The sequence below is a fragment of the Amblyomma mixtum genome, chromosome 9 (assembly GCF_055824585.1).
Source record: "Amblyomma mixtum isolate Tamu chromosome 9, ASM5582458v1, whole genome shotgun sequence".
NCBI classification, from domain to species: domain Eukaryota; kingdom Metazoa; phylum Arthropoda; class Arachnida; order Ixodida; family Ixodidae; genus Amblyomma; species Amblyomma mixtum.
The window spans coordinates 115,976,233-115,999,233 of NC_143020.1; the positions used below are offsets into that span (position 1 = coordinate 115,976,233).

General features: G+C 43.8%; 2 protein-coding genes across 4 annotated transcripts; one reads left to right on the forward strand and one right to left on the reverse strand.

The window, feature by feature from the left end:
• Positions 1 to 800: 800 nt before the first annotated feature.
• tos (Exonuclease tos) lies at positions 801 to 16,898 on the reverse strand. The gene is made up of 11 exons (XM_089561592.1): positions 15,737 to 16,898; positions 15,335 to 15,454; positions 15,067 to 15,190; positions 14,833 to 14,970; positions 14,018 to 14,233; positions 11,671 to 11,861; positions 10,567 to 10,663; positions 9,049 to 9,256; positions 6,940 to 7,105; positions 2,453 to 3,450; positions 801 to 985 (listed from the first exon to the last, which is right to left on the reverse strand). Exons 1-11 carry the CDS (start codon positions 15,895 to 15,897, stop codon positions 879 to 881), a joined length of 2,526 nt encoding a protein of 841 aa, XP_089417718.1. The 5' UTR covers positions 15,898 to 16,898; the 3' UTR covers positions 801 to 878.
• LOC149330881 (protein YIPF4-like) lies at positions 16,095 to 22,931 on the forward strand. 3 transcript variants are annotated; one of them, XM_089561594.1, is made up of 8 exons: positions 16,095 to 16,160; positions 16,664 to 16,896; positions 17,863 to 18,034; positions 18,848 to 19,019; positions 19,111 to 19,201; positions 21,136 to 21,213; positions 21,840 to 21,953; positions 22,537 to 22,931. In XM_089561594.1, the coding sequence occupies exons 2-8, from the start codon at positions 16,731 to 16,733 to the stop codon at positions 22,722 to 22,724; spliced, it is 981 nt and encodes a 326-aa protein (XP_089417720.1). In that variant the 5' UTR covers positions 16,095 to 16,160; positions 16,664 to 16,730; the 3' UTR covers positions 22,725 to 22,931. The 3 variants fall into 3 exon arrangements, with proteins under 3 accessions (XP_089417720.1, XP_089417719.1, XP_089417721.1); XM_089561593.1 differs by lacking the exon at positions 16,095 to 16,160 and having other exon boundaries at positions 16,251 to 16,896; XM_089561595.1 differs by lacking the exons at positions 16,095 to 16,160; positions 19,111 to 19,201 and having other exon boundaries at positions 16,256 to 16,896.
• Positions 22,932 to 23,001: the final 70 nt, after the last annotated feature.

A 23,001-nucleotide genomic window follows, 5' to 3' on the forward strand; every position in this document is an offset into this window, starting at 1 on the left:
AACCAGTTAAGGGGGGACACTGGTCTTGAAAAAAAAAATTTTATTAATGAAGTCACAGTTACGAAATCATCAGCGAATATGTATTCTTGTGTGCTGATTCTAAATATGTCATTTAATTTCATGTAAAACAATTCCTTGAGCACTTATGCACTTTTTATGCAAGTATTTTGCGAAGAGTTTTGAAGAAAATTTGCTGCGGGAAACTCGCTGAAATGTATGCCATTGGGTTCTCTTGACACCAAGGAATACAATAAGGGTAAAATGGTCTTCCTGCCTATCATAGAACTTAAGTTATAGAGTTTTGAAGTTGTCGCTTCAGAAATGAGAAGGAAAGTGTATTCCTGTTTCTGAAGTGGTAGCTTCAGTACCCTATTACTCAAGTTCTGTGAGAGCCAGGATGATAATTTTACCCTTATTGTATTTCTTGGTGTCAAGAGAACCCATTGGCATACATTTCAGCGAGTTTCCTGCAGCAAATTTTCTTCAAAACTCTCCGCAAAATACTAGCATAAAAAGTGCATAAGTGCTCAAGGAATTGTTTTACATGAAATTAAATGACATATCTAGAATCAGCGCACAAAAATATATGTGCCCTGAAAATTTCATAACAATGACTAAATTAATAAAATTTTCTTTTCAAGACCAGTGTCCCCCCTTAATATACTGAGGCCCACTTGGGCAGCAGGTGAACAGAGTTTTACATAATGTCATTCTAGCTACGATGACAACAGCAGCCCTGTTTGCTATGGAGGAACTCCCTTATACAGCTATCTGTAAATAAAAACCACAACTAATTTTGTGAAGCGTAAAAACTTCTTTTATGGGTGTCTCCAAAGTCAATATTCCATTATTACAAACTTTACACTATACAGGTAGCACTATTTCTTGTACTGGAACTTTGCAAAGCTTTCTAGCAAGCTTTGCTGTTTGGCATCTCTCTTCGTTACAGACTTTGACAAGCCAAGGCGTCGCTGCTTTGGTAGCTCTGCAAGAAAAACCGAAATTCTCAAATTAAGAGGTCAAACCAAACAAGAACCACCACCTTAAGCTCTTCAGTATTGCATAAGCGGATCTTAATAAGCACCATAAACAAAGCCATCTTTGCCACAGCAGATGCTTATCACCAAAATGACTATTCCCACCCATAGTGATAAGTAATCTGAAAAAGTTTCTAGAAGGCACTTTGGTAATCTAAAATGCGATGAGGTGCGAGCCTTTCCCGCAACGCTCTCCAGCGTCCTTACGCTGGACAAGGAGAACTGCTCATGCGTTGGCAGGAAGTCTGCGTAGCATAGTGGTTCGCATGCTCGGATAGATGGCACCATCTGTTGTAAACACCACAAATTACAAACGTTTTATGTAACGGATGGACGGACGGACAGAGTCGTGGCCGTGAGTATGATCCATTAAAGGCTTTCGCCTTAAAATTAGTCTAAAGCAAAAAGCTAAGCATCAGGGTAAAGGCCATGTATATGTAGCTGCCACAATTCTTTGGCTCCTCCTACTAAGGTTCTTTCAAGCCATCACTCAGCAGACAAGGCACCAACTTAGCACCAGACCAACACATTTTATCTTTCACAAATAGAATGTTTCTCAAAATTCCATACCGACTCATTTCATTAGACTTATAGTCAGCACGAACAATGGCTAGAACTATATTGGCATGGTTTGCCAACGTGGAAGGTCGTCCCGCTTTGCTTGATCAGTGACCGACGGTGCATTTTCTTCAAAACGCTTAAACTGCTATCAACCCAGTATAAGCTGACGCAATCAACCCTACCTTTTGCCAAGCGAATGAAATGCCTCTACAGACGTTTTTCCCAGTTTGTAGTGAAATTTCGCAGATGCATGCTGTTCTTCCCAGAGTTTCATTCTGCCCAAAATCCACCAAACATGCTCTCTAATTGTACAGATTTATGGTCATAACCCTGTGGCCCATAACCAAGGCTGGACAATGAAAATAGTGAATCAAGTACAATGCCACCACTCAGTAAGCTACAAGCATTAATGGGACCCTAAGGACACTTTGAAGTTGGATTATATCAATGGGTTGCAGTGTTACACTGCTTTTATCAGCTAGAAGAGCCCAAGAAATGAAATACTACAAGTGCCACCACTACCACTAATTTTCAAAAGCAAACAGCAGTGCACTGAGGCAGCGTTTCTTGCAAGGATCCCTTAATCTAGGCTACACCACCATTAGCTTGCAAACGGTGAGCACAGGGCCTTTTGTTTACGGTGCAATGCAAGTTTGAATCGCATGGGAAATTTTTCAATCCAATTTCTCGGCGATAAATGCACTTCTTGGTGACAGACAAACATCAACATAGCAGATAATTCTTTACTAGGCACAAAAATTGAACCCAGTGGTCCCTAGTGTCCCGTTAATGACCTATTTAGAACTTCAGTTTCTTTTTAAGCAAATGAAATCACAGACAAGGTGATGACCTACCTTTCTTGGTGGGTTTAGATGGAATCCGCGGTTTCACAATCGTGTACTTGGGCGTCTCAGTGGGTCTTTTTACAATGAAAGCACTTGTAACTGTTAGCTCATCGTCATCACTCTCTTCAACCACTCCCGTCACACTAGGGCACCGTTCTGTCTTCTCTGTCACGGGCCATGGTGACTCATCTAAAGAGTTTGGGTAATCCAAATCTTCTGAACAGTTCTGTACCATTCTGAGGGAATCGCATCTGAGTTTCGGAATTGGCGACTCTGCGTTTTCTTCAAGAAAATCTGCCTTACTCTCAGCACTGGGATCATCCTGCAATCTTTCCATGGGAAGCTCGGATCCGTTTTTCTTTGATGGTCCTCGGAAAGATGATGGTAGTGGATCTTCCTCATCAGATTCTGGAATTACAAGGTCACTGGCAGCTGCAGGAGGGCTTCTTGACACCTTTGCAAAAGGGTTTTTGAACACAGCACGAGGAACACTGGGCACTGTAGTTGGAGTTACACTGTTTTTCTCATCTAATACCTCAAGCAATGACTTAGTGCCTTTTGTTAGCTGCAGTTCATCTGTTGAAGTTAAAAGTGAACTGGCGTCTTGTGTAGATAAGCTGCTTAAATCGCCTTCGGTAAAGCCCGAGTCCTGTGTCTTGCTGAACAGGTTAGTTGCAGCGCTGCCATCCTCTTCTGCCAAGAAAACTCTTTCTTCATCTTCTACATCATTGCCAAGAACACAGGAATTTCTCTTCTCCTTTTTCAGCGCAGACATGCTCAGCCTCAGTCGCTTGAAAGGTGTTGACACATGCTTCGAGACCGGTGTCGTCGGAACGTCCTGTGGTGCGAATCTTGAATTCCACTGAAATTTGCCCAGAGAGGCGCTGCTTCGTGGCATGTTGTCCTGCCTTGTCTGGCCACTGTCACGAACTGGTTCTGACAGCTGGATCTGCCAATCTGTCAGTTTTCTCTCTGGTGAAGCGGGGCCGGCTGGCGTCGAGAAAAACCTTGAAGAGTTAAAAAGAAAAAGAAAATAAAGACTGCCCTTACTAAACGTGAAACCTGCGAAGCTTATTTTCTAACATTTCAAGCTAGAGCACCATATGGGCCCTCAATAAACGTGAAACCTGCGAAGCTTATTTACTAACATTTCAAGCTAGAGCACTGTATGGGCCCCGACCTGACTAGAAGGCCCGGCAAGGCTCAGGTCAGGAAGCACAGATTTCTTTGCTGCCCAGTTTGAGACTGGTCGTGGTCGCTTCAAAGCAACAATGCAAGCTCACAGCCTCTGACAAGTAATATTTCAGTATGGACCAGTTGGTTAACAGTCACATACTTTGAAGGCTCTACAAATGAAAATAAGGACACAGCAGCAGCAACTCTAGGATCATCCTGTTTTGATAGTTAGTGAAGCATTTTCTTTTTTGAAATTTTGTAGCAGCGCATTTGTGATATGGCTTGGTTGTATCACAAAATGCAGGCATGTGCAAACAATAAAACTCAGTTTTAAGCGGCACCATTGCAGTAATTTTGACGCGCCTTTTTGTGTCCTTGTTCCCATTAACACCATCTTCAAAATACATGTTACTCCAAAAAGTTCTGGCTGAAAACTGAAAGAAATAATCACTGAGCAGTCTTCACTTACTCTTATTTAAGATTTTGTTTTCTTGCATGTGTGACTTTTGAGTCTGTGTCGTTTTCTCTTTTCTTTTAGTTTTTGGTTTGGTTGGTTTATGGAGGTTTAACGTCCCAAGGCGACTCAGGCAGGCTACGAGGGACGCCGTAGTGAAGAGCCCCGAAAATTTCGACCACCTGTGGTTCTTTAATGTGCACTGACGTCACACAGTACACGGGCCTCTATCATTTCGCCTCCACCGAAATTCAACCGCCAAGGCCAGAATCAAACCCACGTCTTTCGGGTCAGCAGTCAAGCACCATGACCACTGAGCCTACGTGGCGGCCTTTTTTTAGTTTTTGAAACAAGCATTAATAAGCCATTCCTCTTAACTTAACTCTTTCTTCTTGGCACACACGACATCTGACAGCAATTTTCTTGATGTTTCTAGTACTCGTTTCAGAGCTGTGCTATCGTCACTTTATACAGTATGAGAGGAATTTAGCTGAATAAAATTACAGTTCTGTCTTAGCACTGAAGGTTGTTGAGATTTGCACCCACATAAGTCCTATTATGTTCACAGCAGAAGTAAATATCCTAAAAATGGTCCTTGATTGCCACAATAAAAGCGGCTTTTACACTGCAGCATCTGCTGAACAGACAGAGTACAGATTTCTGTACTCTCTCCATGCTTAAGCTGGCAGGGGGGGTGGGGAAATGTGCTTACAAGACCAATGCTTACAAGACCAAATGCCTTTCGTCACCTAACCCAGCAGACTGGGTTAATTAGGTCAGGCCAAGCCTTAGAAAGTAGGCACACGTAATAGTCTACTGCAACCTTCACCAGACAAAATACTACTTTTTGTCAACAAATAATCACGTGCTACGAGCATTACACAGAGAACCGTTCATGCTGAATACACACAAAAAGATGACACCAACAGAACACAAGAAAAACAGCAATCCCCATGCAGAATAAAATATTCCTATGTAGGATGCACTGCAGGCAGCTATGTCATGGCCCGATGCCCTAGGTCAAGGCTATAGAAGCAGTCTCCGTCAGAAAAAAAAAAAAAAGTCAACGGGCGCACCTTACAGTGAGAAGCATACAAAAACCACCAAGGTCACAAAACTACTACAGTCAATCACGGATATGTCGAACTCTAAGGGGATTGCAAAATAGTTTGATATATCAGTAATTCCCCAATATAAAACATGGCAAGGTAAGCTTATCAGTAACTGTAACAACTGTCTAGTCCTAGATGTCGCTAGGACTAGACTAATTCGCAGAGAAGCTGCAGCGGACGGTGTTTGTTTTAGAACTAGCCACCGCCTATCATATGAGGTATAATCTTGCTACCCGCATGATATGAATAGAATTATATCTCAATAAAATCAAGGTAGAGTCAGTTTCCGTAACACCTACGGCAGCAACGCAAGCGAAGAATTCCATGCAAGAGCTGCCACTAAGGTTAGCACATATTGGTTTCACCACACGATAAGCTGTGTAGAATGGTATACCATTCAATGTTGTACTGAACGATGACTTTTCTGCATGACAACGGTGTCACGTGGAAAACAAGTACAGTCGATCCCGGATATATCGAACTCGAAGGGGATCGCGAAAAAGTTCGATATATCAATAATTCGAAATATAAAATATGCCTATTAGACGCTTATTTTAAAATTGCGCAAATCTCGGACAATTTCCCGGGATCGTAGCAAGTGGGAACTTCCCGATTTACTCCTCTTAAGTCCACAAAAACGAAAGCACAACTCCACGATCAGCGCGCTTTATTTCGCAAGAAAAAAGTCAGTGAGCTTTGCTTGCCTCTTCCTCTGCACCATGCAGTTCATTAAGCTGCCCTCAAGCTTGTTGATAGTATCCAAATGAGAAAGTCCAGTGCCCTCCATTGCGCCACAACAGCGACGAATGACGCTGAATGCGGATGCAAGTTCAGCCGCAGTGCATGGCGGCTGGGCCTCTTCGCACAATCTTCGTCACTGCTCGTGTCCGCTTCCTCGGTATCGATGATGTCAGCCACGATGTGAGCATCAGAAATTAGGCGTCTGCGGGCCTGCGGCCAGCACGGTTTCCCTCTTCCCAGCTCCTTATGGCCATTCCCATTTCCTTTCACACCCCCCACAAAGTTCCCATCACGTGACTAAGAGCGCAGCTGTCCAAGGCCAGCGCCACGTGAACTCTTATTAGGAGAAGCCCATTTGCAGGAGCGCGCGCTAGTGGAAAAAGCCCACTTCCAGGGTGGCACATACTGGGAGAAGCGCACTTGCGGGGGCTCGGCATGGCACGGAGTTCGATATATCAAATATAGGGTGCACAGGAGTTCGATAAACGTAAACAAATTTGCTATACTTTTGCATGAGATTCCCAAGGGGATTCTACATCTGTTCGATATAGGCAATAATTCGATATATCCGGGTTCTATATATCCGGGATCGACTGTACAAGAGACTGAAAGCTACCCTCAAGCACACCCCATATCCAGGTCATCGTCCGTTTCGCATGCTGTGACTGAAATTAGAAAAATCGACGCAGTCGCTGAGATGTCACCGTGTGATTTGAGTGCTGCCAGCAGGTGCCCGAGGATGTCCAGCTGACACAGCTCCGCGAGTAAAAAATTACTGCGAGAATGTCATTCGGAGAAATGCCACTTGCACGGGCGCAGTGTTCTGTTTATTACATCGAATGTCCCCGAACAGTTCAATAACAGCAAAAAATGGTGCTATATCTTGGCATGAGATTTTCAAGAGAATGTTCTGACTGTTTGACATAAACAATTTGTATAGTATCCAGGTGCAATACATCCGGGATCGACCATAGCAGGAAAGCGAGTGAAATGGGCAAGCAGTCTGCACTTACCTGCTGCGGACAACGCGTGGCTTTGGCGTCACCTTGAAAATGTTCCCCGTTTCATCTGGGCTCTTGGGAGAGGAATCTGATATTTTGCTATCAGCAGGTGACTCACTATTTAGCGAGTTTCCTTCAAGTGATGGCAGTGGGCTTTCCTGTTTGTCATACTGAAAATCTGCGGAGTGAAAACACATCAATTAATGCTAAAGACACTTTTCTCAAAAAGCATAAAAAAAAAGGTTTGAGAACTGAAAAACGAGGTGGCACCAAAGAAAGCACAATGCTTTTCAAACAGGTATTCTAAACAGTTTACGTCACATGTATGGTGCTTTGACATATCGTCATATCATCTCTTACGCCATTGCATTCAGAAATTCAATACAGATGCACGTCGCAAAGCTACTACAGCTTGTAAGGGTACACAAAAGATAAAACAGACAGGCATACTGAAGAACATAGAAGCAAGGTTTCAGGCTGTCTTATTTTACTGCTGTTTTAAAATGCTGTTTTTCAAACGCTAGAATATGAAGATATGTTGCAATGGTTTGATGTAAGCAGACGCCACTGCAAAATAGATCATCTCAGAACTCATGCATACATACGTAGAAAACAGAGCAACTGACAAACATGTTTGTGTCGCTAAAAAATTATGTCTAAAAACTCACTAAACTGATATTTACATAAAGGTGCCCTTCAACTTCTTTTTCCTCGCTATAGATGATGTCTTGGCACATGTGTGACATTTGAGTTTGGCCATTTGACGCAAGCAAGGCAACCAGTGATAACAGTTGCATATACCTTGTGGGAAACCGCTTAACCCTCGCCCAGCGCCTCCCTTCTCTCACTCGGGGCCCGCCGCTGGCCTTCCCTCCTCCTACCCTCCATTTACTCCGAAGCGACAACGATGGAGGAGAGGGGGGAGGGAGAGACCCCCTTCATCTCGTGTGCGGGCGCTCCTCCTCTCCCGCGCCCCTCGGTTCCGGCGGCCGCGCGGGCCGCGCGCACGGGAGGCGGGACACGGAGACGCGGAGCGAGATTTGACAGCGAGCCTTGAGAGAGAGCGGACGCGAGACCAGCGGCGGCCCAGGTGACCTGAACTGCTCTGTGCCTGTCTCCTGTGCCTGTGTCCTGTGCCTGTTGCCTGCCGCGGCTGTCTGCGCGCGACCGAGGAAAACTATTGGGAGATCCCAATTAAAGCTCTTGCCTGCGGGCTTATTCCTCGGAGGTGTTGTTCTTCGCGGCCACAGGTGTGGTCGAGCTAGCGGAGTGGCGTTGGCCCTGAGTGCAGGGCCCGAACCGTGCCAGTAACCCCACAACCTGAATGAACACATTGCAACTACTTCCCTTCGTTGTGTTGCCTCACGATGTAGTACACCCAATTGCGCACTGGCAGTAAATGTGCGCATTCTGAAAATTTTTCCCAGCTGCCCAAAAATAAAAAGTTGCCCTAGCAGGGGAAAGTTGCAGACTGTAATAAGTATTAGGAGCAGTCGTCATAGTGCTGCACTGAACAAGGCAAACTCTTGTGGGGATCGCACCTGGTTACGGCACTTCTCGCATGTTTTTGTACCATCTCTGAGTGATAAGCTGCGTTCAGGTGTAAATAACGTGTTAAAAAAGAATAGACGAGTTAAACAGCCTGATCTTGAACAAGTACCGAGACAGAATCTCAAAGATAAGGTACTTGTGCAGCTGAATTTCTATGTTCAGGGCACCACTTTCTGCAAAGCATAAATATGGGAAAGCTAAAGACACACAGATGACAACAGTGCCCGTCTTTACCTGTCTTTCATGTTCCTGTGTTTCTAGTAAGCTGCTCATTAGCAAATTGGCCAACTAACTAAGCCAAACTGCAACATCACTGAATCTCATCCAGACTCTTTTTTTTCCTTTCTGGTATCACTGCTTCTTCACATGCTTTACTGCTCTCAAAGCAATATAGCAAATGCAACAAGCCAGCTCGAAGCACTCTATGTAAGGTGCGCTGCGCTCGAAGCTTGACCAAATTCAGAGAAAAACCCTCGCAAAAATACGCACCAATAGTAAGCCCTTCCCTTAATTATTCCAAGCCGTGCAAGAACGACAAGTTTCTCCCCATGCTGGTCTTGCCCAACTCACCAATGTTTTCCAGTGAGGTCAGTGGTTTTTGAGAACGCTGAGGAAACCTGACTGGAGTCTTTGGGGTCTTCGGAGTTTGCAATGGCCTCCGCTCAGCAACTTCAAATGCACCCAGCCTCTTTGGAGCGGAGTCTTTCACGCATTCATCAATGTTTACCTTTTCTTTCTGGTCTTGCGCATCTCCTAAGGGATTTCTTGCTCTCAGTATCTTAAAAAACAGACAGACATGGATACCTTCAGGTAATTCTATCTGTACCTTCTATTCACTTATCTAGTCATAATAACGCTCACAAAAACCAAAGAAACTACATAAGGGGTCAAAAAATATAACAAAGTTCAACTTGCTGAAAAGATTAATAATAGTTTGAGTCAATGTCATTAGCTAGCCCCATGCGACCTGGCCTGTCATTCTGTAATCTAGCAGTTAAAAGTAGAGAAAACTTGTGGTTAGGTTTGGTTTGGTTTAGTGGGGTTTAATGTCCCAAAACGACTCAGGCTATGAGGGACGCCGTAGTGGAGGGCTCCGGAAATTTCGACCACCTGGGGTTCTTTAGCGTGCACTGACATCGCACAGTACACGGGCCTCTAGCATTTCGCCTCCATCGAAATTCGGCCGCCGCGGCCGGGATCGAACCCGCGTCTTGTGTCAAACAGCATAAACTTGATACCTCAATTTTCTATTGCTTCAAGGGAATGTTAGGCATTTCTGGTAAGGGTTCCAGATAGTAGACACACATTTCAGTTGTGGTCTTACTGATGGTTTATTGCAATAAACTTAATTTTCAAAGCAGCTACACGTCTACAATGATTTGCTGAGGAGTCCTAGTCTATTACTTGCTTTGTTGCTAATGCTTTGTCTACTCCAAGTGAGGCCAGGTGTGATTATAACACCAAGGTATTCAACGCAAGATTCATTGATGGTATAGTCAAGTGAGTTCAACAGGCCACAGATACCAAGTGTAATTACCCGAACCATGTTATCACTGATTTGCTATAATCGCTTTTTGCAAAACAAAGAAAATTTGTCATCTTAAAGTATAAGTTTGTCACTGAAGGTGTTAATCTCGGAATTCAGATTACACAGGAATCTGCCTGGATATGAACATGATATGACATGGAGTTAGGAAAGTAACTGATGCAAATAGAAAAAGTAATAAAAACTAAGGACAAATGCCTGGGGTATACCACAAGGGGGGTACACCAGGGATACACCAAAGCTAACAAATGGGGTAGCATTGCTTGGAGTTGCTAATGCAGAACTTAATCAAAAACCTTTGAAAAGACAATAACAATAGCATAAATCTTATGGAAAAAAAAAGCATAAGCTGGTGTGAATACTAGCAACACACAAAAAAATTGATATTCACAAAATAGTTCACGCTGTAAACCATGTTGATCAGAAAATAGCAAGTTACTGAGTGACAGGTTCTGCATTATTTTAGAATAAAGAACATGCCCCAAGGGGTTGCATGAAATACATGTTAGTGAAATCAAACAGAAAGTTGTTTACTTGTTTACCTTTCTATCTTTTGGAACAAAGCTGTCGACCTTCTGTCCAGTGTTTACATCAACATTCCCAACTGCAATGTCAAAGGCCAGCTCCCTTGGAAGCTGTCTTGGATTTACAAAATAGGTCAAGGACTCTATTGTAGCAATCAAAATATAATGTCAATCTTTTGCACCACTGACCTGAATGTAGTCCAGGATAGGGCTTTTAAAAAGACATTTACACAGCAATGATTAACAAGCTTTGTGAACATTCAAAGTTCAAAGCTGCAGAAACAAGTAATCCAGCATAACATACAAACATATGGCATGCAGTATTTAAAGGATTACCTATTCACCTCATTTTAGCTTCATGTTTTCTTCACTGCAATGATGCATCAGACATTTGAATACATGGATCATCACATAATATTTGCCTATAACCGCTAAATAATTTAGACATGAATTTCTTCCCTCATGCAGCTTCAGCTACATGAACCAAACGATGGCTGTGACATGCAATAAGTGTTTAGGTCAAATAAAGCATCAAAAAGAAACAATATCTTTTTTTTTGTTTTATTGCAGATACCTCAAGGGCCCTTGGGTGAGGGCTTTACATGAGGGGTGAAAACCATTGATAACCATAACCATTGATACGGCGTTTGTTGTCGTTCCAGCTCTTGAAACTACAGCTTAATTGACTACAATGCTGGTTTTAGCATTGTAGTGAATTAAAACTAAGTATCAGCAATTATATTGCAGTTTTTTTCACGCCTCATGTGACCTAAGGGCTTCTTACATGTCACAGTTATCGTTCAGTTGATGAAACCCAAATCTGAAACGACGTGAAGAAATTCAATTACAAATTCTTTAGTGGTCATTGACGAACACCATGGGGTGATTGAAGTACACTATAATGTCAGCACATCATTTCAAAGCAAACACGAAAGCAAAAGTTTGCTGTTTATGCTCCTTTAATGCCTTCCAAGTAATGCTATAAAGTCTAGCGCTTGCATAGTACCTTACTCATGCAGTTATCAGATACTTCGAACATACATGGCGACTACGGAAGCATTGGTTGAAAGTCACTTCACACGGTATGAATGCACCTCAAAAGTGTTTTCAGGAAAAGGATACTGTCCAGCATAGGTCATTTCTGAGGGGTCAATGCTTGGGTCATAGGGATTCAGGGGCACGAGTTCATTCCGGTCGGGGCAGAAGACGAGTTGATAGCGGAATGTGTTCTCTGCCTTCAGGAATTCTTCGACGTACTGGTTGTCCACAGAAAGAGTCGGCATCTTGAGATATGACGGCAGCTTTGGCAATGTCTAGTCCCAGGGAAGAACATATGGTCCTCAATGAGGGAACATTTGAGACAACATAGCTGGCAGGCCTAAATAACACAATGTGTCAATCAAACTGTGCTAGAAAGTATAAAACTTTACAGCAATGACTAGGACATCAGTTGCACCCTTCTCGCGCAGCTTTGATCAAATCATGCTCAATAGGTTTGCATTTCAGGACACTGAAGTTATAATGAGAGTAATGGTTATTTAAGCAAGCAAGAAAGGCATCATTTATGACAAATGTCAGCCTTAAAACCCTGAAAACTCACCACAGTAATAATGGTCACAATATTAGAAATCCCACATATCATGCAACCCCCCTTACCCCCTCAAGAAAAAGCATAAGCATGCAACCATAAACTCGAATGTGAACTGATGCTGGTGTGACAAGCTATGAAAACTACAAACAACAACTTTGGCTAATTTAGGAAATGTGAGTCTCAGAGTTCAGTTGTCACAAAAAGATACTGACATATACTAACTACTTAGTAAAAAATGCCACAGAAGATTCAAGAATCTTGTGCAGTCTTAGGATCCTACCACTGATTACAAAGCGTTATGCACACCCACAAACACAACCAATTAAATTCTTTCTGCACTGCAAAAAAACTGGAAACAGGCACAATCACTTCAGACCAGAATGGAAGCTTCTGAAGGTAAGACCCAGCATTCTTCTCTTTAAGAAGTCAACAAATAGGCAAAAAAAGAGCCCCCTTATCATGGTACGAGATAAAGTGAATACGGCAAATAGTAGCTTGGGCTCAAGTATAACTTACGGACTAGCGCAAGTATTAACAGAAATTATAAAGCATCTTTTTTATTAGTTGCACATAAACCATGAATGTGTTTCCAACAACCTTTGCCAGCAAATTATATCAGGTGTTTCAGGAAAGCCCGCCACTAATTTTTAAAAATAGGTTTCTTGAAGTGAAGAGAAGGTTTTTGTGGCATAGTGTTGATGGACATCCTAAAACTGGCAAATCATAACTAATATAGTGATTAACTAAATTCAATAGTTAATTCTTTAACTATTACAGATAGGCACCTGACTGCAAGTTGAGATTTGAAGCTGATCGTTAGTAATAGCGATATCAGTTTAGAATTCCTAAAACGTGACATCCCTTACAGCTGTGGCTGAACGAATTTGGGCCATTAGTGGCACAATTTGAAAACCGCGCTTACGGGGAGAACACAGCAACATCCATCAAATAGTGTCACTCCGTGTTGAACGTGTGAAGTCACATTCTCTGCCCCACCCACACTAGCACAGCGAGGTGGCGAGGAGCGGTCAGCACCTGCTATTTGATAGACATCGCTCTGTGCTCTCTGCAGGCACATAGTTTTCGAATTGCGCACTTAATGGCCAAAATTTGTTGAGCCAGAGCGGTGAGGGTAATAGTGTTTTTGAAATTCTAAAAACTTATACGGCCATTACTAATGGCCGGCTATACAACTCTTTAATTGCAATCAGGTGAATATCTAAAAATTTAGCTAATCACTTTATTTGTATAATGACCTACGATCATACAGTGACGTATGATCATTATACGTATTAGTATGATGATGACACGATTAGTAGTATGATGAGTATTAGTATGACGTCCACAAACACTTGTATGACTTTACCAAAAAAGCGTCTCTTTGCTTCAAAAATTGCTTCTAAAAATTAGTGGCAGGCTTCTCTGAAACACCTAGACAGCAGGTAACTCAAGGTTCAGCATATAAAATTAAATTTTCAAAGAGTGAGCAGTTTTAATTTACACAAGGACCATAATGCATGATGCCCGATGTTCAAAGTGCAATAAATTCTACAGTAAACTAACATCAGCAAATTACACCCCAGTGCTGGAGATTCCCATCAGCCAGCTCAGCTTGTAATGTGTTGCAGTAAATAAGCTCTTACTTGCCACACTTCACTCTAATGAGAACTGCAATAAACCAGAAAATAACTGCAATTTCTCTTCAGCACACTGGATGGAAACATCCAGAGGTGAGCAAGCAGGTATATGAGCAGCTGCAGCACAGTGAAATTTCAATTGAAGCTAGGGTCAAGTCCGTTTCTCTTGTCTACTCAGCTAAGTTTTGGTTTTGAGCATGAAACTCAAATGCATTAACCGCATGCTCAGCGTGGCACTTACAGCTCGGAGGTCCGGATTAGTGATAAGCGAGAAAAACTTGTTGGCTTTCTTTAATCCGATGCCAGACAGGGAAGGGAGGTAGTCGCAGCCAGACAGGATGCACATCTGCCGAAACTTGTCGAGCGTGAAGCGGTCCGCTAGCAGCCCAAAACATTTGCCGAGTTCAGACTTCTCGTACAGGCTGCCAAAGCCTGCTCTGTCCATCTTGAACAGCACCTGGAGGATAGAATGGGGCATGGGCTGACATGAAACTGCACTAATTGCAGGTACAGCACGAAAGTTGCTAATAACTATTCACTACACACTGACACCTTCCAATTTTCAAATTTTTAACAAAAGACTGAACCCCACTTTGCTTGTTCAATCAGAAATTTAAACTACCCATCAATTTCATTTCATTTACTTTAATTTCAATATCTTTGGTTCCAAAATTCAAATACGGAATACAAGAAAAAAAATATCCACTGGAAACAAAACAACCTTGCTGCCATACAACATCTTAATTATCCGTTTTTGCATATCTTCCATTTTTTGCATTTTTGTGTAATATAGCATACCAAGTAACATAAGTCACAAGTGCAGTTTTTTTTTTTTGAAATAATCATCATCATCTTCCTCCAAGAGAAAAACACACTCAGAAAAGAAGACGAAGTGGCCAACCTGCAAAAGCCCACCAGCTTGGATACGTGCTATTTCAGCAGAGGACAGAAACCAACTATCGTGTTCAAATGCCGTAATTTATCAAAATTGGTTGAATATCTCCACAGTCATGCCAGCTACAACACTGCATGAGTAGGTTCCACACAGCTGCTTGCCTTGTCACATCCAAAGAGGATAAGATCAGAGTCCTCAGTGATGACCACATCAGCCAGCTTGCATTGGGCCAGGTAAGCGAGCTGTGCATCAGCTTCGTAAGGTGCCACTATGTAGTCAATGCCTCTCCTTCTGCATTCCTGAGGGGAAACGGTGTCAGATATCAAAATGGTGTACTACATGTATTGTGAAGGTTCTATCGCACAGAATTATACTGGTTGACAGTGTAATCCCACCTTGATGACTTCGTGGGCCATGGCAGATGTGACGTCAACAGCCCTCTGATAACATTCGCGCGCTTCTTGAATCTTCCCTTCAATGAGGAACTGCTTGGCCTTCTGTCTGTTGATTTCCCGTTGTCTGGAAATACAAGGAGAAGTAGCGAGATTTGTGTTTAGCTCAAATATGAAACTCGAACGCTCGATCGTGCCATCATCGACATGCTGAGCTGTGAGACGGGGTCATGTCAACAAAGGTAGTTAATGGAAGAACGAAGGTACTCACTCCCTACGCTTTTTCTCCGTGACCTTCTTGGATGGCAAGTGCCGCCCGTCGAACACCAAAATCGGCCGCACGCCTGACATGATCAGCAAGTCTGCCATCTTCATACAGTAGGTCACATACCTGCAGATATACAAGTGCAACGCACAAAAACAGAGAACGAACGCTTACGGCAACCAGCAACTCAGTTTCTTCGAGATCAACCCAAACTGCCCAGACAAGCATATATGCATGAAAATGTTAGTAAGCCGTTTCCCCACCATAAGTTTAGGTTCGTACAACAACAACGAAAAGCTACGGTTGAAGAAACCTAGCTCCGAGTTGGTTTATTTAGCAGCGTCTATAAATCAAGCACTGGACTGCACTGACTAGATTAAAAGAAGGGCAACAAAACACAGAACTCACGCATCAGTCTTTTCACCCTTTACGAGTCGCTCGGCACACGAAAAGGCACCTTTGTGAAGCCAGCAGTAAGTGTCCACGGCGGCTGTTTTCCCACTGAATTCCTTTATGTTCGCCGGCCTCGTCGCCTTCTGAACGAACGGCAGCAAACCTTGAATTCCCATCGCTTGGCTGCGAGCTTCTGTACGCTCTCCTGCGGCTGTTTAAAATGTTTCGACTGTTTTAAATGCACTGGATCAAGTTCCTCGCACACATGTTACGGCGAAGTGGCGAAGTTGTCAATTGCTGTCAGGAAAGCGCGCTAAATCGCTCGACCCATTTCCCGCACTTTTTTCTTGATGTCTCATGTGACGTCATCTTACAAATCCTGAAAAGCCGCTTGTAAACCAAAGGTGTCGAAGACATCAAGCCCAACTTATTCTACTTTGTAAGTGCGTTTTACTAATCATTAGTTTATTGAAAAACACGGGTGAAACAAGATAATACGCTTGATTAGAACGCACAAACTTTAGCCGAAATGCGATGAGTGCGGTTGGCAACGAGATGCTACTTTTTTTGTTGATATGTTGCTTGTCGTGAGCACGAAAGTGGTGAAGGTGTAACCGTGTAGCGCATGAACGTTTCGTTGACTGTTGCGCGAATTCCTCGTGTCCATCTGTTCTTCGCCCTGCGGTGACGACGTCGGCACTTCAGAGCAAATGCTGGTAATGGCGGCCCGGTAGAGAGGGTCCTTACAAGTTTGGTCGGGAAGAAAACCGCCCGCGTGGCATAGCAATGCGCTTTGGCGCATCATGAATGAGCTTGGCTCGCGGTGAATCTGTGTGAGGCGCTTTCGCAGTGGCATTGACAGCGCGTCCTAGAGAAGCGGTTGCTTTCTCGGTGCTTAATTTAACTAACGGAAAGCATGATGGATATTCCCGTTCACGGCAGCAACAGCGACAACGGACAGAGTTCGGACTCGAGCTCTACGGGCTCGGGCAGCTACGTGAAGATTTCGATGGACACTGAGGAGGCGAACGGTTTCGATGCTGACTCGCCCGTCGTCCAGGCTGCCGCCGCCGCGACTGCGAAAACAGCGGCCGCGCCGACGCTGCCGTCGCCGACGTCGTCGAGCAGGCCGCTCGACGAGTTCGTCTTCATGTCGACGTCAGCCACGAGTCCTGGTACGGCAGTCGTCAAGAGGCGTTCCCGCATATTTGTAGCCAACACAAACCATGAAAATGCTAAACACATTCGCATAACCGTTCTTCATAGCGGTTGACAGAAACTTTCGAAAATCTTGTTGATGACCATGAAAAGCTAGGGTACCTATCTAAAGTGTGTATCCTGTGATGCGAAACCACAGTTATCGAAAGGCGTTCAGCATGGTCGAAATTGCTGTTCGCGTTTCGAATTTGTAACTTGCCCACCGTCTCAATTTCGTCCTTTTTTATGTGAGGTTTGTAAATTAGAATCGTCGATTACTGGTCATAACTGCGCTGTCTGATTTAACATACTTACCAATGGCCCCTATTGTCGGTATTTTATCATGACACTAGAGCATCAAGGTTTGGTTGGGTGGCCATTATTCAATGTACACTGCTTCTCTCACGCAACACAAGTCAGTACGTTTATCAGACCTGGACATCTGGGAGTCATAACAGTTGGAGCCAGTGGATAAAATGCAGGCAATGATATGTGCCCAGCCCTAACATTTTGCAGCTAGTTGGATTAGGTGGCGAATGTAAAACATGTTAGGATGTGCTTTCAAGAACGCAAACTTAGGTCTGCTTTGCACTTATGTGCCCACGATTGACTCTATGACGTTGGTGCACATCACAGCATCATTTGTGTTTGAACATTCTCTAGAAGTAGAAGTAGAACATTCTCTAGAACTTTTGCAGCTCTAGGGCATGAATGACCCATGAACTACTCATGAAGTTCACATGTTTCATTGATAAAAAGATTGGGTTAATGATTTCGTTTAACTTTGTATACTGACTCTTCTGATACGTATTGCAGCACTGAAAGGCTTATAAATTGGTTCATCTCAGTGAACTGATCTTCCTATGCTGCTGCACTTTTCCGCTATATTGCAGTCATTAACACAAGGGAGGCATTCATTTCATGTTGGTATCATGTTTTGACAGACTACAGCCACCTCACTGGCACGATGGACCACCCATGGTCCTCCCAGCATGGTGGCAAAGGTAACACCTCCTTCGCATCTTCCATACCTGGCTCTTCGTTTCTGCACCAGAAGGGCTTTGGTTGGCTGCTCGAAGTAGACGACGCAGACGACGATGACAACGCCCCTCTCCTGTGAGTGCATCTCTCCAGGATCATACGACTGCCTTGCATGCAGCACTGCATTGTAGGGTTCGAAACTAACAAAACAGTTACATAATCATGCACAGTTGAGAGCATGTGTACAGGAAGGCAATGGTACATACAAACAGAAAGCAAATAGGCTAGCACACTGGGCTGCCAGAATAAATAGGAGGGTCTGCATTAACTAAAAATGCACGAAGAGAAGACGACTCAAGAATCTGGCACTATGTACCATTCTTTTATCGTTTTGGGGAAGAAAGTGTAGTTAAATGCATTGTTGCAAATTACTAGAGACTGAATATACATGCTGTGGCGATGTCTAGGGGCTTCTTTAGGGAGAATTTCAGAAGAATCTGACCTATTGATTGATAATAAGGAACAGAAATTTGAGCGTGTCGAACTTGGTTTTGCAACATGACATAGTTTTGATCAAGGAGTGAATGCGACGATATTTGTTAAAGATGAATCGAGAGGCTAAGCTCTGAACCCATTCCACTTTGTTGCGGTCTTTAAATCTTTATATTCTGCCCCGCCGGGGTGGCTCAGTGGTTACGGCGCTCGGCTGCTGACCTGAAAGACACGGGTTCGATCCCGGCTGCGGCGGCTGAATTTCGATGGAGGCGAAATTCTAGAGGCTCGTGTACTGTGCGATGTCAGTGCCCGTTAAAGAACCCCGGGTGGTCGAAACTTTCGGAGCCCTTCACTACGGCGTCTCTCATAGCCTCAGTCGCTTTATGACGTTAAACCCCAATAAACCAAACTTTATATTCTGTTGGTCTGTTTTTTTTTCTCTCACCCTGGCAGAGAGGAGCTGGACATTGACCTGAGGGACATCTACTACAAGGTGTGCTGTGTGCTGCTGCCGTTCCCCTTCCTGGGCTACAAGAGGCAGCTGGTCAGGGACAGCCCCGACTTCTGGGGCCCCTTGCTGGTTGTCATCCTGTTCTCACTCGTCTCCATCTACGGCCAGTTCTCGGTGAGTCCCTGCCACCAACCAGCACCGGTTGCAGCTCTTCCGGGACGTTCAAGAGATCGCTGAGCTCATAGAGTTTCTTACTACTACCTAGAGGGAAAGCTGGCGCCCCGTCTATGGGAGTTTGCGTGGATACCCCTCGAGACCACTTCAGCCACCATGGGCGCTCAAAGCATCATGGGGCGGTGAGCTACCTACTGCAGAACTACAACTTTTGGCCAAAATATAATAGAAAAATAAAGCTGTTCGATAACTAAAAATGTCTTAACATTTAATATCTTGTCTAATGATTGCAACAAACGAGCAGAAAAGCATCTAAGTGCAAAGTTTGCCCAAAATAAGAGATGGCTAGCTTTCCTATTGGCCAAGTAATGAACACTACAAAAACTAATATTTCGTAATTAACAGGCACACTATTAAAAGTAGATATGTTTTCAAAAAAATGTTGTTGCTTAGATACTTTAAGAGGTTTTTTAATGGCATTTTGAAAAAAGAAACCGTTTATTGGCGTCGTGTGCTGTTGCGGTTTCGCTACTATGGCTTTTGCACACTGTGTTCGCGCGAAAGTCATCTGCGCACACACGAACAGCTTTTTCGGAATGAAACGTCTCGGTAATGCCACTCCATGTTCCCAAAAAACTACGACTGTCCCGCACTAAGTAGCTCACCGGCCCATGATGCTTTGAGCATCCATGGTGGCTGAAGTGCAGCACCGCCAGCTTTCCCTCTAGGCAATAGTAAGAAACTCTATGGCTGAGCTATCTTGTCACTGAAAGAGGCATGAGCACCCCTGGGATTATGCGCAGAATCCCTGCATTGGGCAGCTTAGTGCTGCCATCCAGTGGTACTCAAAGGAACTTGGCCAGGCCTTATTAAATACTATGTCACGATTATGTTTTAAGCCACTAACTTAACTAGACACAACAGTAGGGAAAATGGGTTGTGCACTGTTTTCATTACTGGTTTTCACTGCTGGTTTCGTTTTCACTAGTGTTTTCACAACGCTAATGAAAATTATATGCATTCTGCAGCATCGGCAAAGCCACTCAAGTAACAGCACCTGTCCATAAAACCATGATGATGTTAGAATCTCTAGAGGTGATCAGTTTCTTTACCTGAGAGTGCAAGTGACGGCTGGCTGACTACCTCTGGAGATATCGATATCTTCATGGTTTTGTGGGCTTGTGTTGTTACTTGAGTGGTTGTTGCTGTTGTTATAGAGTATGTAAATTTTTAATTACTGTTTCCTGTTACATACAGTAGTTGCAAGAGCAGTGTAGATGTTGTCTTTGGAATAGGGAGACCCTGTTGGTTTTGGGGATAAGGGAATAGCAAAGCACCAGTGCTCATGCAGGGGACAATAACACGAGGGGCATTATTAGGCACATGCGTACTGGTGCCCCGCTTTTCCTCTCATCGATCGGGTCCCACTATTCTAAAACAACCTAATGGTGAACATCAACCAACCCACCCGGCTTTCCGTTTTTGCTGTGCTGTGCCTCATTGTGTGGGTTTGTAGTGTCATCTTCTGACACGTAGAGAACTACTGAAGCTCCATCTGGAACTTCACGAAGAAACATGAATCCTGCAAACTGCAGTTAGCAGTTTACACCTGAATGACATAAAAACCCATTGAAGAGCAGTATGCTGGGACCACACAAGAATGGCCATTTTGGCATTGTCCCTCCAGCAAACCACGCAGCCTGGCATTTGTAAGGCTGTCGTAGTGGATTGCTGTCATTAGCTGCGGCCTCAAGTTGGTGTTTGCACATTTCTGTAAAGGTCTTCTGATTGTGTTGCCTTGGCTTCCGGCTTATCGTTGAGATTAACTAGCCCTACATGTTGATGACTTTTAGTCTGTAATGCCTTGTTATCGGTCGCTGACGTCCAGTGGTTCTGTGATGCAGATGCAGCTCTTGAAAGTGAGTTCGTTTTATGCAAAAGGAAATGTGTGGAAGTGGTAAAATATACCCTGTACACACAAGTGTTGTGCTGCTAGCGGAGCATGGTGCCAAGATTCTTGGGGTCCCCTTTGTAGTGTTATCCAGCCTACATGCCATGGCTCATTACAAGCCAGCTGTGCTTCCCTACCCCAAACTCCATGGTGTTGTGTGTGCAGGTGGTCTCATGGATCATCACCATGTGGATCTTTGGATCACTAGTCATTTTTCTGCTGGCCAGAGTTTTGGGTGGAGAGGTAAGATACACCTTGTGTACTTTTTCTTGTGGTGTTTATCACTCCATAAAAAGAGGGGGCATATCCATAACATGCTCCTTAGTCTGAACCAAGAGACCATCTATGTCTGTGTTGAAAAACAAGAGTGTAATTTTGTGCACCTGTGCTACAAGACCCCCCACTTTTTCTAGCTGAGATTAGCACATAGAATAAAAGGATTCAGTGTTAGCTTTGTTGTTTGTTGTAAATGAATCCTTTCTTTGCATATGTCACCTCCTGGAAAATGATGAGCTAATTGTGTGCCAATTGCCTTGTGTTCTTGGCACCCAGAATAGCATACACAGATTGGCGAGTCGGTCGTCTTGTGGCTATACTAATAAACAGTGAGGGAAAGTTCGTAATTGCCTTTCATTTTCACTCTTTTTATACGCGTACCTCATGCCTACAGCTTGCACTTTTTTGTTCACAATCACATGAAGGCAAGGTTGTCTTGTCGAAATGTGCTTGTATGCAAGATATAGTTCTGATTTTCAGGCTTTGAGATGTTTCTTTATGCATGGAAATACTCCTCGAGCTAATGGAAGTTGGTAATCACAGCGTTATTTCGCAGTTAAGTAAAGCTTATTAGAAGTGTTGTTTTTTTTTAGGTGAGTTACTCCCAATGCCTCGGAGTGATTGGCTACTCGGTGCTACCGCTTGTGGTCACCGCAACTGTGCTCCCACTTGTCCGACCATTCCACTATGTGGAATTGACATTCAAGGTGAGTAGCCAGTGGTCTGCTGGGACTTTTGTTAGCCCCCTTTTTACTTTTTGAGCTCTTTTGGAGGGAGAGGGTGAACAAGACAGCTGCTCTCAGTAAAGACTGTGAGCAGCCATTGGCTATAACTTGATGGGTGTTCATTTTCCAGTATTCTGCCATCCACTGCACACTTGTCAGTAGGTTAGTGTTCTTCGACATTGAGATAGCAACTATTAGTGCCAGTAAACACGCACCCAGTCAGCCTCACAGTGGAATCAGAAGCACAGTGCAAATATCACTAAACTTCAGGATAGAATCACTTTGGGCATATTGTGCTATATTGGTCAGTATTCAAAAAATATATATATTGTACAGTCCATCTGCTATATACTGGAAATTACAGTACTCCCTATAAGCATTACTACAATTTTAAAGATTAATGTTGCCATTTGTTGCTTCATTTAAGGTAAGCTATCACTGCTACTTCAGTGAAGTTTGCCTGTTTGTGTGGTTATGCTTTGGCATTACAGCTTCTGTGCCGTTGTATTGTTGTGTGAAAAGTTGGTGCTGCCAACACGGTTTTCTTTTTTCTTTAAAATTACAGTTGCTTGGTGTTGTGTGGGCGACCTACAGTGCCGGTTCGCTGCTGTGCGTACAGGAGCTGCAGAACAAGAGGCCGCTTCTCTTGTACCCTGTGTTTCTTCTCTACGTTTACTTTTTCTCACTTTATTCCGGCGTCTGACCCTGTCTCACCTGGCTGGTGCAACTTGTTTCTCCCGATTGTGTGGTTAAAGCGGACACTGCGATGATTTCTGGACTCTGCAATTTTGTATTCAAGATCTGCTGTTCACAGCTTGTAAATACACCCTGGAGAGCTGCGCTTACTCAGCGAAGCATTTCGACTGGGCCATTAGGACAGAGTTTGAGGGTCTGCAGCTGTGTGAGGGCATTTGCTGCGGGATCCGGCTTGTACATAAATAAAAGAAATGGTTTAACCTGCTTGTGCGTTTTGTTGCAATTCACAGGGGCCTACGTGTCTGAAAGACATGATACTTAGTGGCGTTCCCTG